The sequence below is a fragment of the Argopecten irradians genome, chromosome 9, assembly GCF_041381155.1.
Source record: "Argopecten irradians isolate NY chromosome 9, Ai_NY, whole genome shotgun sequence".
NCBI classification, from domain to species: Eukaryota; Metazoa; Mollusca; class Bivalvia; order Pectinida; family Pectinidae; genus Argopecten; species Argopecten irradians.
In genome coordinates this window covers 30619545-30634610 of record NC_091142.1, presented here as the reverse complement: position 1 = coordinate 30634610, position 15066 = coordinate 30619545, and the positions used below count along the sequence as shown (strand labels likewise).

The 15066-nt window shown below is 40.0% G+C and overlaps 1 protein-coding gene and 1 pseudogene across 1 annotated transcript; one reads left to right on the top strand and one right to left on the bottom strand.

Moving 5' to 3' along the window:
* The first annotated feature begins 362 nt into the window (after positions 1 to 362).
* Positions 363 to 6605, top strand: LOC138330693 (uncharacterized; annotated as a pseudogene).
* Positions 6606 to 6984: 379 nt separating this feature from the next.
* Positions 6985 to 15035, bottom strand: LOC138332051 (uncharacterized). The gene is made up of 2 exons (XM_069279991.1): positions 11455 to 15035; positions 6985 to 9605 (listed from the first exon to the last, which is right to left on the bottom strand). The coding sequence occupies exon 2, from the start codon at positions 9603 to 9605 to the stop codon at positions 7320 to 7322; it is 2286 nt and encodes a 761-aa protein (XP_069136092.1). The 5' UTR covers positions 11455 to 15035; the 3' UTR covers positions 6985 to 7319.
* Between the last annotated feature and the right edge of the window lie 31 nt (positions 15036 to 15066).

Sequence of the window (15066 nt, the reverse complement as noted above, 5' to 3'; positions counted from 1 at the left end):
CTCTGCATATCATAATAATTATCTACATACAAATGTATATACATCACTTCAACGATTATAACGGCCATGTTTTTCAAAATCCATGTTTTCATTTTGAGAACGTCCAGGACTTCATAAGAACTTATAAATGGTCGACTTTGAAATGCTGTACGAAAACAAAACGAAAACAAACGCTTACCGCTATCAAAATGATGTTGATAAATTTATACAATTCAGATAATGAATATTAAAGTAATGAAAAACCTCTACTGTAAAATACCGTAATGGATGCAATTTTAGAATCAATCATAGGAAATGTGTGTTATCAATCTTCGCAACATATGCTAAAAATTGTTGTACATGTCTATTACCATTTAATTTGGATGTGGCGCAGTGGTAAAAAGCGCAGGTATGTTTGGCTAGGCGGTTGGGTGCCGTAGATCGTGAGTTCGAGGCCCGGATAGGGCACGAGTCAATAAATTATCATGCTTTGTTAAATTGTGTTTCTTTGATATTTACTATTTAATGGCATATGCATTGCCCGTCGTTGACAATGAATTTCACCTGTGTACTTCATAACTTCATTTTTTTTTTAATTTCTGATTGTTATGAAATTCTGGATACCAGAACATAAAATGCAAGGCTGCAATGGTAAGTATTTATAAACCATCGACATAAAAGAAAAAAACGATTACTGAGGGGCACAAAGTGCGAATCACTTCTAAGGTAACACATACATGAAAATATAAGAAAAAACACAATCTTCCAAATGCAGTCCTACATACTGACAGCTTCAGTTTGCGGCCGCCATTATTTACCCACTGTACAAAATCCCATCAGCGTGATTGCGATGCTTTGAAGTCAGCTCATTATATAATCGAGCGGTTCAAACGCTTTTATGATCCGACGAACGTAATCCGACAGAAGCTCAGTGCTATTGGTTTTTATTTGTAAGAGTTCAAGTGAATTGGAAGAAACACAGACTTTCGCCTCACTATCGAGCCTCATTAACGACACCCAACATAAAAATAAACTTGACGTTTCGACCTAATACCAAAACTGTGAATAGTAAACTACAGTATATTAATTTTAATTAGTATATTTGTAATATTTAAAGGCCCATTACCTTTCCGGAGCAAAATATAAAGGTTTCTTAAAAAACATTAATAACACCAGAAAATGCATACCGATGATCTAAAATAAGGTTACGACACCAAACATATGCAAGATTGCCTGCGTAATATATGAAAACAGTGGAGAGTCACTTCGCTGTTTTGCCGTCTGGCGCAGTGATAGTCAACTACCGCGCGGTATTTAGGACGACGGCGGGAAACATAATACGACCCGCGTTATGAAAATAAACATTTTATTTATTTTAATCAAATCGTTCAGAAGGTGATGATAAATGTAGTATTAACGGTAAGTTAATAATTTTTAGGACTCTACAAAATTATCGATCTTGTTTTACATTCCCATTTTAAAAATTAAAAGCCGTTTCGGAAAGGTAGTGGGCCTTTAAAATAATAAAATAAACAATTTAATAAAATTTGAATCATACGAAATGTTGAATGTTAAAACAGTAAAAACATAGACATTTCGGACTTCCATTAAAATTGTTCAAAATATAATACAGTGTGTTAATTTCAATGAATACATTTGTATTATTAAAGTAACGAAATGAATCGAGTAATAAAATTCGAATCAAACTAAATTTTGAATGTAGAATACTAATAAACTATGGGGCGAAACGTCTGGGACATGTCGACTCAATGGTCAATTTTGTTGCGAAACGTTTGACATACATGTCGTCTGCTACACCAGTCTTGTGCTATTCAGCTTGTAATCAATATTTTGAGTAGACCAAACACAAGTGTCAAGTTTATCTCCAAAATGTTCATCATTGCCCACTGGAAACTTTATTATTTAAACTATGACCTGATTACTTTACCCATTTTTTTAAAATAGCTAACTTATTTGGCTCATTCTAGTACAGTTGATCTAAACAGTTACCCATCTGATCTTACAGATTTTTTTCCACTCTTAGTTTACCTATGGTCAAGAATCCTTCGCTGGAGCCAAATCAAAATTTATTCACCCTGCAGGTAGAGCGTTAGAATTTCCTGATGTCCCTTGCATGATCGTAAAAGGCAACTAAATTTAGGATGTTATCTTTTCTTTCTTCCTAACTTACGTTTTACTTCCTAACGTCTCCCTTGACACCACCTTACTTTTGGCCTTTGGTTGAGAGCTCGCCGCAGTGAGGAAGGCTCTGGGTTCTGTCACCTGGCCGAGACACACCAAAGTCTATAAAAGTGGTAGTTTCTGCTCCTGCTTAGCGCTCAGCATAACGAGAGTGGGACGACTGGTTCGCCCGTTGTCAGTATAATGTGACCGGGTGGGGTGTGTTGCTTGGTGTCTTTGGCGGCATACTTTAGTGATATAGCACTATAAAAAGGGCAACAGTTCCACTCTACAAGAACACACCACACGAATATATCACAGTCTCCCAAAACACGCACCTCGCACACATACACGCAACAAACGGCATACATAGGAGGCTGTCCTTTCATGACCCATAATCAAACAAATGATCCACCCATGCAGGAGAAAATGAACGTCAATCATGATCATGTTAATGCCAAAGAGGGTGATGTTATCCTGACAAATAACAAACCATGTCAACCACTCATCGCATAGTTGATAATGTTAATTCCAAAGAAGGTGATGTTAATCTGACGAATCACAAACCATGTCAACCAACTCGTAGTTGATGTACCAGGTGATGGGAATTATTTCTTTTCGTGTGTCAGTTATTAATGCATGGGAATTTCAATCACTCAAATGACCTTATGCTCTTGATTTGTGAACATATATACAACAACTGGGATTTCTTTCAAGATCATGTTTCTCTTCACCATGACATACACACAACTGTCAAGAAACATACCGGACTGCAATGATAAACAAGTGTTGATAGGCAACTAACAACACCAGTAAATAGTTTAATGTACGAAGATATACTGTACAATCAGCACTTGAATGGTTAAAAATGTATAATCCATCCAAGCACCTTGGTAAACGAATATATATGTATGGTTGATAACCTCTTACAAGGGCTGGATCTCAGGATATTCAACGTTTACAAAGGCTGTGTGAAGAAACCAGGAATCAGAATTATGAAAATGGTTTTCTCATGAAGCTTTCCAGGCCTTGTTATGAAAATTGAATCCCATTCTATTGACAGCGTCATTGAATAGTAAACATATGTCAACGTTTTGTAGATATCACTGATATGTACTGTATATACACCTATTTTCAACGAATATCATCTTGCACATTTTAAAATGTATTGTTTATTTCAAGAAAAAACTTTCTGTCAAGTATATTTGTCGTTAGGTTAGGGACCTCATGCTATGACAATATTCACTTGTGTTTTATCGTATAAATTCAGTCAATTTGTTTATTTGGTTACTCAAACATCTGGCTGCGCCATTTAAGGCCTTGCCTTCAGTCATATTAAGAGAGAAGCTCTAAAGCTCTGTTCCGGTAACACGTACACAAGCAAAAGTACATATTGAGATCAATGACCTGCATACATGGATGGCTATTTTTTTTTCGTACTTCCGGTTAAACCTGCTCCGTTTTGTGCGTTGCTCCGGCTCTGCTCTCCCCAGTAAATATATATTTAACTAATGCAAATGCATAACAGGAGTAAATAAACTTTTTTTCAATAATGATAATAACACTTTGAAAATTAAAAGCTATCGAAAGCAGTTAAAATATCCGCCAAGCGAAGATGAGCACAAGGAATCATGACGTCACATCACGTCAACAAATGGCGCGAAATCATAGGATTCGCATACGCGGCACTCCAGGCCTTGCATGGACACAGAGAAATCCGAATCTTTGAGTTCATTTCTTTGAGTTTATGCTGGACAATTATTATATCATATAATTCTTTAGTTTAAAGTGCGTCCTTTTATTTCTAAATTATGCCTTCTTCATGATGCCGTACATGATTCATATTAAACATTTCATATAGAACTATAAGTACTTGAACTAGTGTTCCATTTGAATTGAATAAAATTAAACTTCGGTGATAAAGTAGATGATAAACCACTAAAATCTACATCAGAATGAGAAAGCCTACACCAATAAAGTTCATTAAGACGAACTAACCGGAAGTGCCAATCCATTGCCTGTCTAGACGAAATGCGCCTTATGGCCGGATGTTATGCGAAAGGACACGGATCAGTAGATATTCTGTCGTTTGATGGTGATGTGCTGTTGACGGATGACACTAAGTCCGGGATATTCCGTACCCCAGCGTGTGTCACGTGCTTTGCTTATCGAAAGTCCGGGATATTCCGTACCCCAGCGTGTGTCACGTGCTTTGCTTATCGAAAGTCCGGGATATTCCGTACCCCAGCGTGTGTCACGTGCTTTGCTTATCGAAAGTCCGGGATATTCCGTACCCCAGCGTGTGTCACGTGCTTTGCTTATCGAAAGTCCGGGATATTCCTTACCCCAGCGTGTGTCACGTGCTTTGCTTATCGAAAGTCCGGGATATTCCGTACCCCAGCGTGTGTCACGTGCTTTGCTTATCGATACGTGCTTGTTTCAGACTCAAGACGAAGGGAACTTGTATGTATGAAAAACGAAAGGAGACCTAAAATTTGTTCATGAGTCCAAATGGACTCCCAGTGGTCTAGAGGTAATGTCGTTCGGTGACGTATATATGTGTATCTATGATAGAGGTGTAGTCCAAAAACTAGAAGTAAACATGGGCATAACATGTGATGATAACCTTCCGGAACGGAAGGTAAGCTGCCCCTAGCAACGTGTTCGAGTGCTCGTAATAACGGAGGAAATGCCTAGTTATAGAGTCATCATAGTTAACGTTCGTATTCCTTATAAGTCTAAGAAGAAGAACTATCCCTTGTCTTGACTTGTTCGTCGTCACAAATAGCAAACGCTTTCCTTGTTCTCAATGATGCCTATCTTATGATGTCACCAACCAGTGAAGTTATTTAAGAACGTGCTTATTTTTTTCCCCATTTAACTGTCAACTAGTGAACATGGCCCTCCACTGCAAATGTCTAACATCCATTTAACTGTAGACTAGTGAGCTTGGTCCTACATTACAACTGTCTAATATCCATTTAACTGTCGACTAGTGAACATGACCCTCCATTACAACTGTCTAACATCCATTTAACTGTAACCAGTGAGCATGACCCTCAACTACAACTGTCTAACATCCATTTAATCGTCGACTTGTGAGCATGGCCCTCCACTACAACTGTCTAACATCCATTTAACTGTCGACTAGTGAGCTTGGTCCTACATTACAACTGTCAAATATCCATTTAACTGTCGACTAGTGAACATGATCCTCCATTACAACTGTCTAACATCCATTTAACTGTAACCAGTGAGCATGACCCTCAACTACAACTGTCTAACATCCATTTAACTGCAACCAGTGAGCATGACCCTCAACTACAACTGTCTAACATCCATTTAACTGTCGACTAGTGAGCATGGCCCTCCACTACACCTGTCTTACAACCATTTATCTGTCGACTAGTGAGCATGGCCCTCCACTACAACCGCCTAACATTCATTTAACTGTCGACTAGTGAGCATGGCCCTCCACTACACCTATCTTACAACCATTTATCTGTCGATTAGTGAGCATGGCCCTCCACTACAACCGCCTAACATCCATTTAACTGTCGACTAGTGAGCATTGTCCTCCACTACAACTGTCGAACATCCATTTAATTGTCGACTAGTGAGCATGGCCCTCCACAACAACTGTCTAACATCAATTTAACTGTCAACTAGTTAACATGGCCCTCCACTACAATTATCTAACATTCATTTAACTGTCGACTAGTGAGCATGGCCCTCCATTACAACTGTCTAATATCCATTTAACTGTCAACTAGTTAACATGGCCCTCCACTACAATTGTCTAACATTCATTTAACTGTCGACTAGTGAGCATGGCCCTCCATTACAACTGTCTAACATCCATTTAACTGTCAACTAGTTAACATGGCCCTCCACTACAATTGTCTAACATTCATTTAACTGTCGACTAGTGAGCATGGCGCTCCATTACAACTTTCTAACATCAATTTAACTGTCAACTAGTGAACATGGCCCTCCACTACAACTGTCTAACATCCATTTAACTGTCGACTAGTGAGCTTGGTCCTACATTACAACTGTCTAATATCCATTTAACTGTCGACTAGTGAACATGACCCTCCATTACAACTGTCTAACATCCATTTAACTGTAACCAGTGAGCATGGCCCTCCACTACAACTGTCTAACATCCATTTAACTGTCGACTAGTGAGCTTGGTCCTACATTACAACTGTCTAATATCCATTTAACTGTCGACTAGTGAACATGACCCTCCATTACAGCTGTCTAACATCCATTTAACTGTAACCAGTGAGCATGACCCTCAACTACAACTGTCTAACATCCATTTAACTGTAACCAGTGAGCATGACCCTCAACTACAACTGTCTAGCATCCATTTAACTGTAACCAGTGAGCATGGCCCTCCACTACAACTGTCTAACATCCATTTAACTGTCGACTAGTGAGCTTGGTCCTACATTACAACTGTCTAATATCCATTTAACTGTCGACTAGTGAACATGACCCTCCATTACAGCTGTCTAACATCCATTTAACTGTAACCAGTGAGCATGACCCTCAACTACAACTGTCTAACATCCATTTAACTGTAACCAGTGAGCATGACCCTCAACTACAACTGTCTAGCATCCATTTAACTGTAACCAGTGAGCATGACCCTCCACTACAACTGTCTAACATCAATTTAATCGTCGACTTGTGAGCATGGCTCTCCACTACAACTGTCTTACATCCATTTAACTGTAGACTAAGTATTTGACGTCGTCGGGTATAACAGGGATGTATCCTTCGACTCTACCAGCAGACAATGACAGCTACACATCAAAAGTAATGATTTTATTTCATCAAGCATCTTGCGGCATAGGAATGTGTAATGGTATTTCGGAATATTCAGTGAATTCCAAGGGAAACAGGAAAGTGTAAAAGAAACCCAATGGAAATCAGTAATAGTGTACCTGGTAAAGCATCCAAGGTACATTATCATATGTTTAAGGGCCCCAGATCAAATTCGGTTAAATATCGAACCTCTTTTTATAGTTGACAGTTCGACGTTAATTAATTTGTTCCTATATTGTATTTAGCATAAAATCGTATGCATACACGTACTGATTTATAAAAAGATCCCACAATACAATAAAATACCGATACACGTATAATCACATCTCGAAAAAAGTTTCAAATTTTCGTTTGTCCCCGGATTCAATGATCGATACAGGGATTGGAGATTGCACCTGTACAATCAGGGGCCTGGTTGTCAAGGACAATGTCATAACGAGGCCGTCCACGACAGGGTTTGAATCCTCCGTCACAGCTACGTCACCTCCGGTTAGACGCCATGTCGCCACTGGTGTTAATGCCATCGGCATCGTTAGTGTTACCGTTCTTGTTGAAACGTCACCGGCATCGACGGGAAGCCAGGCGACAAGATGAGTGATTTTCTGTAAAGTTGTGCCTGATGGTCCAAATAAGTATACATATCCATGTTCATCCTCCGTCACCACAGAGCGGAAGTGAGCTTCTCCCAGTCGACTCAGCACTGACTCAAACATATGAAAAACTGCTTTCTCTGTGAAGTTATGTTTCGTAGATGTAGTTAGACCGCTTCTACAGAACAAGGTGTTGCAGGTCGGTAAGTTCGCGTAGAAATACCACGTGGCCCTAGCGAGGCCAAGACGTGCAGACAGAAAGAGACCACGAGCGCCGTAGATAGCCTGGGCCCTCTCTGTTACGCACTCGGAGGCTGCGCAGTCCTCCTGACCGCCGTCAGCGTCCCAGCCCCATTCCGTCAGCCAGATCGGTTTATATGGAACATTAGTGTCCCGCCACCGAATCATGTTCCGAATACTGTTGAATGTGGAATCTTTATGCTCCGGATATGTGGCCACCCGTTTACCATTGTCGTTAGTTATAAAGCTGTAGGAATGCATATTGATGGCACTAATGAACGGTGACACACCTTGTTTTACCCTTGTCCCGATGTAATTTCCATGTTTCGGTTCCTCTGGGGCAATCGTATACGCCTGGAACGCCCCAGGAAGGACGTTTATTATTTGATCGACGTCTCTAGCCCCAGTAGCCATGCCCTTTAACACTGAGGCATAGAAGTCTGCACTGTAATCCCATGGCTCGTTCCCTACCTCGAAGGCAGTCACCAAGCCGTTGCCGACTTGAGGACCAAAATGCCGAGCGAATTCCCTACCATAATTGTATGCAGATTGTCTCGGTGTGTTCCAAACACTGGCTCCGAAGGTCTTGTTTAGGAACTGGATTGACGCGTCTACTTGGAGACCGGCCGCCCGCCACTTACCATATTCATTGTCCCAATTAAGCCACCAGGACGCATTAGTGCCATGGCCTTCACCCATCTGGTCAAACTGAGGGTCAAAATCCGGGTCCTTTACGTCCCAGTTGAGATTGTGGTAATTCCTCGCGTAGGATGCGACTCGACTGTACAATGTCTGTCCTTTAGGATTGTATCCCCATCCCCATATACCATTCACCCCCAGCATATCCCGTATACACACGGGATTCGGCTGAGCACTGGGCGCGGCTCCCCAGACCCCAAACTCGTCGTAGGCATCTACCTCCCAGCAGTAGACTTTGTTGTAGTTCCTGAGTTTTACGTTATATTCCAGCGCTATGTATCTGTACTCGGTCGGAGATTGAAGTCTGGTCGTAACGGCATGTAACGCGGAGGGCTGTAAATCTCTGACCTTGTCCCAGGTTTGTCCGTCTGTAGAAAGGGCGAGACTGGTACTATAGGCCGTGTTTGTACCTGCCCAGTGCCTGGTGCGTACCACGCCAATCCTTCGTAGTACCCCCAAGTCTACCACTATCCTCTCCAAACAGTTCACCCGACCTAGGGCCGCTATCTCCGTCACCCGGAAAGCGGTAGCCGATTCCAGACTAATTCTGTTCACTTGAGTCGAGATATCGAACGTTTTGCGCTGATAGTTGTCGCTCGAAGTAAGGGTGTGTATCAATGTTTCCGTTCCATTACTGTCCACAACCTTCAGATGGGTATCTCCATGGTAACCTCCCCACACAGACAGTTGCTTGAAGTCCTTACCACTCGTGTCTAAAGTTAACATAGCCTTGTTGTTCTGTCCAATATCAATTTGGAGTGATGTGTACGTAGATGCGTCGGTCAACTCGTGGAAACCCTGACTGGTGGACACTCCGTTTATCTGACAAGCAGACGTCCGACACAGATTCAGAAGGACATTAAGGCCCGGCCGTGTCATGTAACCTGTGGGCAGGCAGGAACCGGAAGACCAATGCGTGTTGTCATCGCCGTCCAGAACGCGTTCCGGATAATTACCACTCGACGCGTTCGCAGTGACCCCAGACATCTTGGTCCATGAGGTGATGAGACCGGCGTCAGGATCCCAGCTCCTGGTCACGTGGACAATCATCAGTAGGAATAGACTTGTCTGCAACATCTACAACGTAGGGATTTAGTTTACCTTAAGAAAACAGTGGATGCACAGAATAGAATGTAATACGACCTTAATCAAGACAGAGAAAAATATACCGTTTTACAGTTTTGCTTTTTAGCCCGGTTCCCGACCGGACCAGGCAGCATCGGGGAGGTGCCCAAAGAGTTTTAACTCGAGTTAAAATCTCTCCGGTATCCCGTAGATTTCCAAAAATCGGCCACATATCCTTCACACATCGTTTAAGTATCGTCCGATATGCGGTCGGGAATCGAGTGGCAATCACACCGCCCGGCATTCGGCCGGGCCTGGTACAACTATCGTTCATTATCCATAAGATATTCGTACGGTGTTCGGAGAATAGGCCGGTTATCGCCCGGACATCTTAAGATAATCGGCCGATGAGTATTAGACGCTCGGTCGGCATTCACAGCTTCGTTATCCCTCAAAACATTCTTTGGAAATAGACGCCATGTGATTACCGCACGGTCTCCCTTTTATGTAAATGATGTGAGACACATTTTCTAACCGGTATTGTCCGATGTCGGGAAAATGGCCAAAACCAGCAGTATACTTCCGATTACCCCCTATGCCCGGATATCGGCCGGTCAGTGTGACCCAAGCATTATGCTTTGGCGATAACCGACCCATTCGTCGGACATCGTACGAATTTCGGCTGAGTATTTTACGGATAATGAAAGATAGTTGTAGCAGGCGCGGCCGAATGTTGGGTGGTGTGATTGCCACTTAATTCCCGGACGATATCTAAACGATGTGTGAAGGATATGTGGCCGGTTATGGACATCTACAGGACACTGGAGAGTTTTTAACTTCCAGTTAAAACTCTTACAGCAAACGCCGATTCTGCCTGAGAGCCCCGGTCACTGACCGACAGTGTCTGGTTTTAGACCGGGGACCAGGCCAAAATGGCTAAATATCATACCAGGAGTACATCCTAGGCCTAATAGGAAAGGTTTATGACCAAAGCATCACACTGGAATTTACACTTTCCTTACAGCGATAACATTTAAAATTCACAAACTCTTCAGGGAATACATTTGGACAGATACCGTATTTACCATTGTGTGCAATGGACATTTTGTTTATGAGTGAGCTAGAACCGTCGGCTATCGGTGATTAATTTCGGCTATGCTATAATGTAATATCATGGCATGTAGGAGTAGGAATACACCGATTAAATATCGTGGTAAAATTAGACTCACGGTTCAGAATTCTTAAGTAACATCCAGAATTGTCCTATGTGTCCTATCCGGATACTCCAGGGGTTACTATCACTGTCTGTATATAATAATATCCATACCTAGAATATGCCACAGTTACACTGAAGGAATTTCATCAATAAAAATCTGACCAACTATAGGTCTACATATCTTTCTTTAGAATATTACAGAGAGTGGCGCCCAATTTCTCAGCCGATATAGTGTATCGTTATTCGATCAAGAGAATACTTGTAATGTACACCAAATGATCAAATTATCCTATCTAACCTTATTCTTAAACTGTCGTGCACAGAGGATGCAATTTCAGTATGACAAAGTCTAGGGGTTGATGTAACGGCAGTGATAGTAACACCTGGAATATTATGCACAGCTAAAAATCACCAAACACTTAAACCTTGTCTGATATCTCGCACAGCTATAAATTATTAAACACTTAAAACCTTGTCTGATATCTCGCACATCAATCACCGTGAAATTCAATCAATATTAAAGTATAATAACAGACCGCGAATAAAATCATGGTGGAGATAAATTTGGCTGACAATATAAGAATGTATTGGTGGGTGTCCAATCACTAGTTACACTGAGTGATTTAATGTAGATATTGAACTTACCTTGTTGATATTGCCTGTTTTTATATAAAGGTTTCTGTAGAGTGCACTAGACCACAGAGGGTTGACAACTATAGGTTTATGTAAAGTGTACTAGACCACAGAGGGATGATGACTCTAGGTTTCTTCAGAGTGTACTAGAACACAGAAGATTGACGACTAGTTTTCTGTGAAGTGAACTAGACCACATACGTTGACGACTATAGGTTTCTGTAGAGTGCACTAGACCACAGAGGGTTCACGACCATCTACCGGAGAGTGTGTCCTATCCTTACAATCTATTCCAGACTTAAGCCTGCAGTGACGATAGAGAAGTTCCTGAAGCGATTATGACTCCGTCCAGGTGATAGAGTTTATTTTAAAATTACACACGGATATGGTGGTTACTTGTTTTAAATGGCATAAGTATATTCCACATCCGACATGGCGAGCTGTTTTTCTGACGATCCATTTGTTGTCTGTTCCGGCTGGATGACGTGTTCAGGTGTTGATGTAAATGACCCCTCAATACCAATTTGTTTTTTTATTCATTTCAGGGATGTCTTTGTCCTTATACACCCGTTCGTGACAGTCATAAACACCAAACTCGGTAAATGCTACTATTTATTCCATCTTGTGTTTTATTCTTTATCTTGGTTATTTTAAGACGTTACTCAGGCCTTTTCGCGCTTTACAACACAAAAACTAGTCTTAGGATCAATGTCCGAAAATAGTGTCACAAACAAACAATGTAGCAAATTGTATGACGTCACACTGACCGTGCTACATTATGGTTCGATACGAGAATTAATTAGAAACCTTTCATACCGCACCATTTGAACTTAATATACCTCAATGATAGTGTAATGGGTAGATACTAATCTTACTGCTAATACCTACGTCAGTGTGAGAGAGCCTTCAGCAATGTATACTAATGGACCATTACGATGTGTAGAGAGAGTTTTGGTAGGTACAAATCTCAATTTCGTGCAAGAAATAAAACTTGAGACATCAATGCTTAAACAACTCGTTATAAACAGCTAGATTTAAGATGTATAGACCGATGTTACAAAATGAGATGACTACAATAAAAAACACACCTCATAAACGTGATGGTTTAAAGCAAATGAATAAACTACATGAACTGAACAAGGACACGTCTTTCCGTGAAGCAGGATGTAGGGCATAGTTTCACGGCCATTTATCAATTCAAAGAGTTTATTAACTTAACCTCTATATTGGAAAACACAACAGATTTTGAGGAATGTTTCTGAAGATTTATTTTCTTTACTATTGTAATGTTTTTCTTCTTTAAATTAAGAAATTGCTTAATATTAATTGATGTTAAGAAACTCTACCCAGGACTAAAAACTATATCGTCACGTACTATGGAACAGTGAATTTCGTTTTTTATCAGAAAAGAAAGATCACGATGTCAATGAAATATCGTTATGGATATATTAAGGATATTTTGTCATCGAAGAAAAAGAAAATTGTGTCTAAAATTATGTTTAGAATATTTTAGATAAACTCAGATAAATTTAAGAATAAAGGAATGAACTACAGAATGCGAGGATGAATTCAGAATGAAAGAAATGTAATAAACGTGTATAGTATGAAAGATTCATATAATGAATTTACCAATGAATAATATCAAGAATGAGAAAGAATAGGTAAATAATTGAAACGTTAGAGAGATTATAGGAAAATGAATATTGAATGAGAGCCCTCGGTGTGAGACAATTATGTACGGATGCTGAATCCAGGGTCCCAACCCCGGCAGTCAATTAAGTCTTTCGTGTCTGGGGAATATATATATATTTATTGGGTTTGTTTTGGTTTTTTTTTTTGCTAAAAAATGATATTTTATCTTTTTAGAAAACAATATGGTCATTGCCCATATGTTGTTGAACTTAGTATAGAGATTACTTGCTCCTCTACATTATGCTTATCCTCGCCTCATATCTGACCATGTGACATGATTTATACTTACATTATGTACGAATGATCAATGTGATATAATTAGACACCTCGATTCCTACAGGCCTACAAGTTAAGTTTGTTGTATGACTTTCTATTAATAACTCCAGAGTGACGAGAAATCACGCAATAAATGACTTACAGTATGGCTCTTAACCTTGAACAAAAAGACAGGTTGATTGAAAAATACACACCTTTCCATCCCTATACCCCTTGGTTTGGTTTGGTTTATTTATTTTTACGTCCTATTAACAGCCAGGGTCATATAAGGACGTGCCAGGTTTGTTGGTGGGGGAAAGCCGGAGTACCCGGAGAAAAACCACCGACCAGCGGTCAGTACCTGGCAACTGCCCCACATGGGATTCGAACCCGCATCCCAGAGGTGGAGGGCTTGTGGTAATATGTCGGGACATCTTAACCACTCGGCCACCGCGGCCCCTATACCCCATTCCCCATTGTTTTCTGTTTTGTTTACCTGTAGCTATTATGCTTGTCAGCACTTTTCAGTATAAGGGGTTCTTTGCTCAATGTTAATACATATCAGTTTGTCACTGTCCATCGTAAGGAGCACAGATAGTTTTGCCATGTGTAGATATAAGACCTTTGATTCTGCTAAATACTGCATCAAAATAAAGTTTAGGGAGATGTACAGTATGAAACAATTGGCTTATCATTAAGCTCTGCTCTTGGCTTTCTATCAGAAGAAAATAAGTAAATGAAAAAAATAACTGTCGGAACCTTTATATATAAGTAAAATGTGTTCAAAATCAATTCCATCTCTATTTTCAAATGATAGAATGCATATTTTAATTCCAAAGTGTTATTTCTTGATATAAAGGTTCCTGAAGAGTTAAATATTTACTTTACAACACTTTGAAGTTGCTTTTCAGCTATCAAATGGAAATTGATTGAAACATTATTTTAATAAAAATAAAGCTTTTTGATACTCATTTAAATAAATCATATTTCTTAATTGCACTGTCTTTTCAAAAATCGTGTCAACATTGGTTAGCTTTGATTGACCAAATCATTATAACAAGGTCAGTAATGATTATATCCCCTCTCTTACAGCATTTGTTACCATGGTTTACTGCACACATGTCCAGCTCCTTCCATGGTCATGTAATCTTGACCTTTCATAACCATCGAATCCTTATTGGTCTTGAAAGAGGAAGATATTTACTAGCCACACTTTTTATTGGTGAGGGGTTGGAAGTATGCAGTAAACAGGTAAATAAATAGAGAACAATGGGACAGATGAAAAAATTTTAATCGATAAAAATTCGATAAACTTAAGGCCAATTTCAGGTCGATTGTGTTTTATGCTCTGTTCGTGCAGATCTGACCATAATTTACATGAAATCATTTAATCTGTGCAGCCCTTAGTATTGTTAATTAATCCCACACGGATGAAAATGCTATATGCTACATACGATGTTAAGCTATGTTAGATATGGAGTTTTCATTGAAAGTACCACTGTTGTTATCCATCTACATAGAAAAATTGTGGGAAATCTATTCTGGTCTCGTGACAAAATTACAGGAATCAACGTACAAAGTCATTTTTTGTTGATCAGGCCCTCGCATGTAATCGTGAGTATGATATATGACGGGTTTCTGTTTCGTGAAAGATGCTGGGTTTGACAAAGTGCAAAA

Coding starts and splice junctions, on each gene's coding strand:
- LOC138332051 (XM_069279991.1), bottom strand. CDS start 9,605: ATGTTGCAGACAAGTCTATTCCTACTGATGATTGTCCACGTGACCAGG.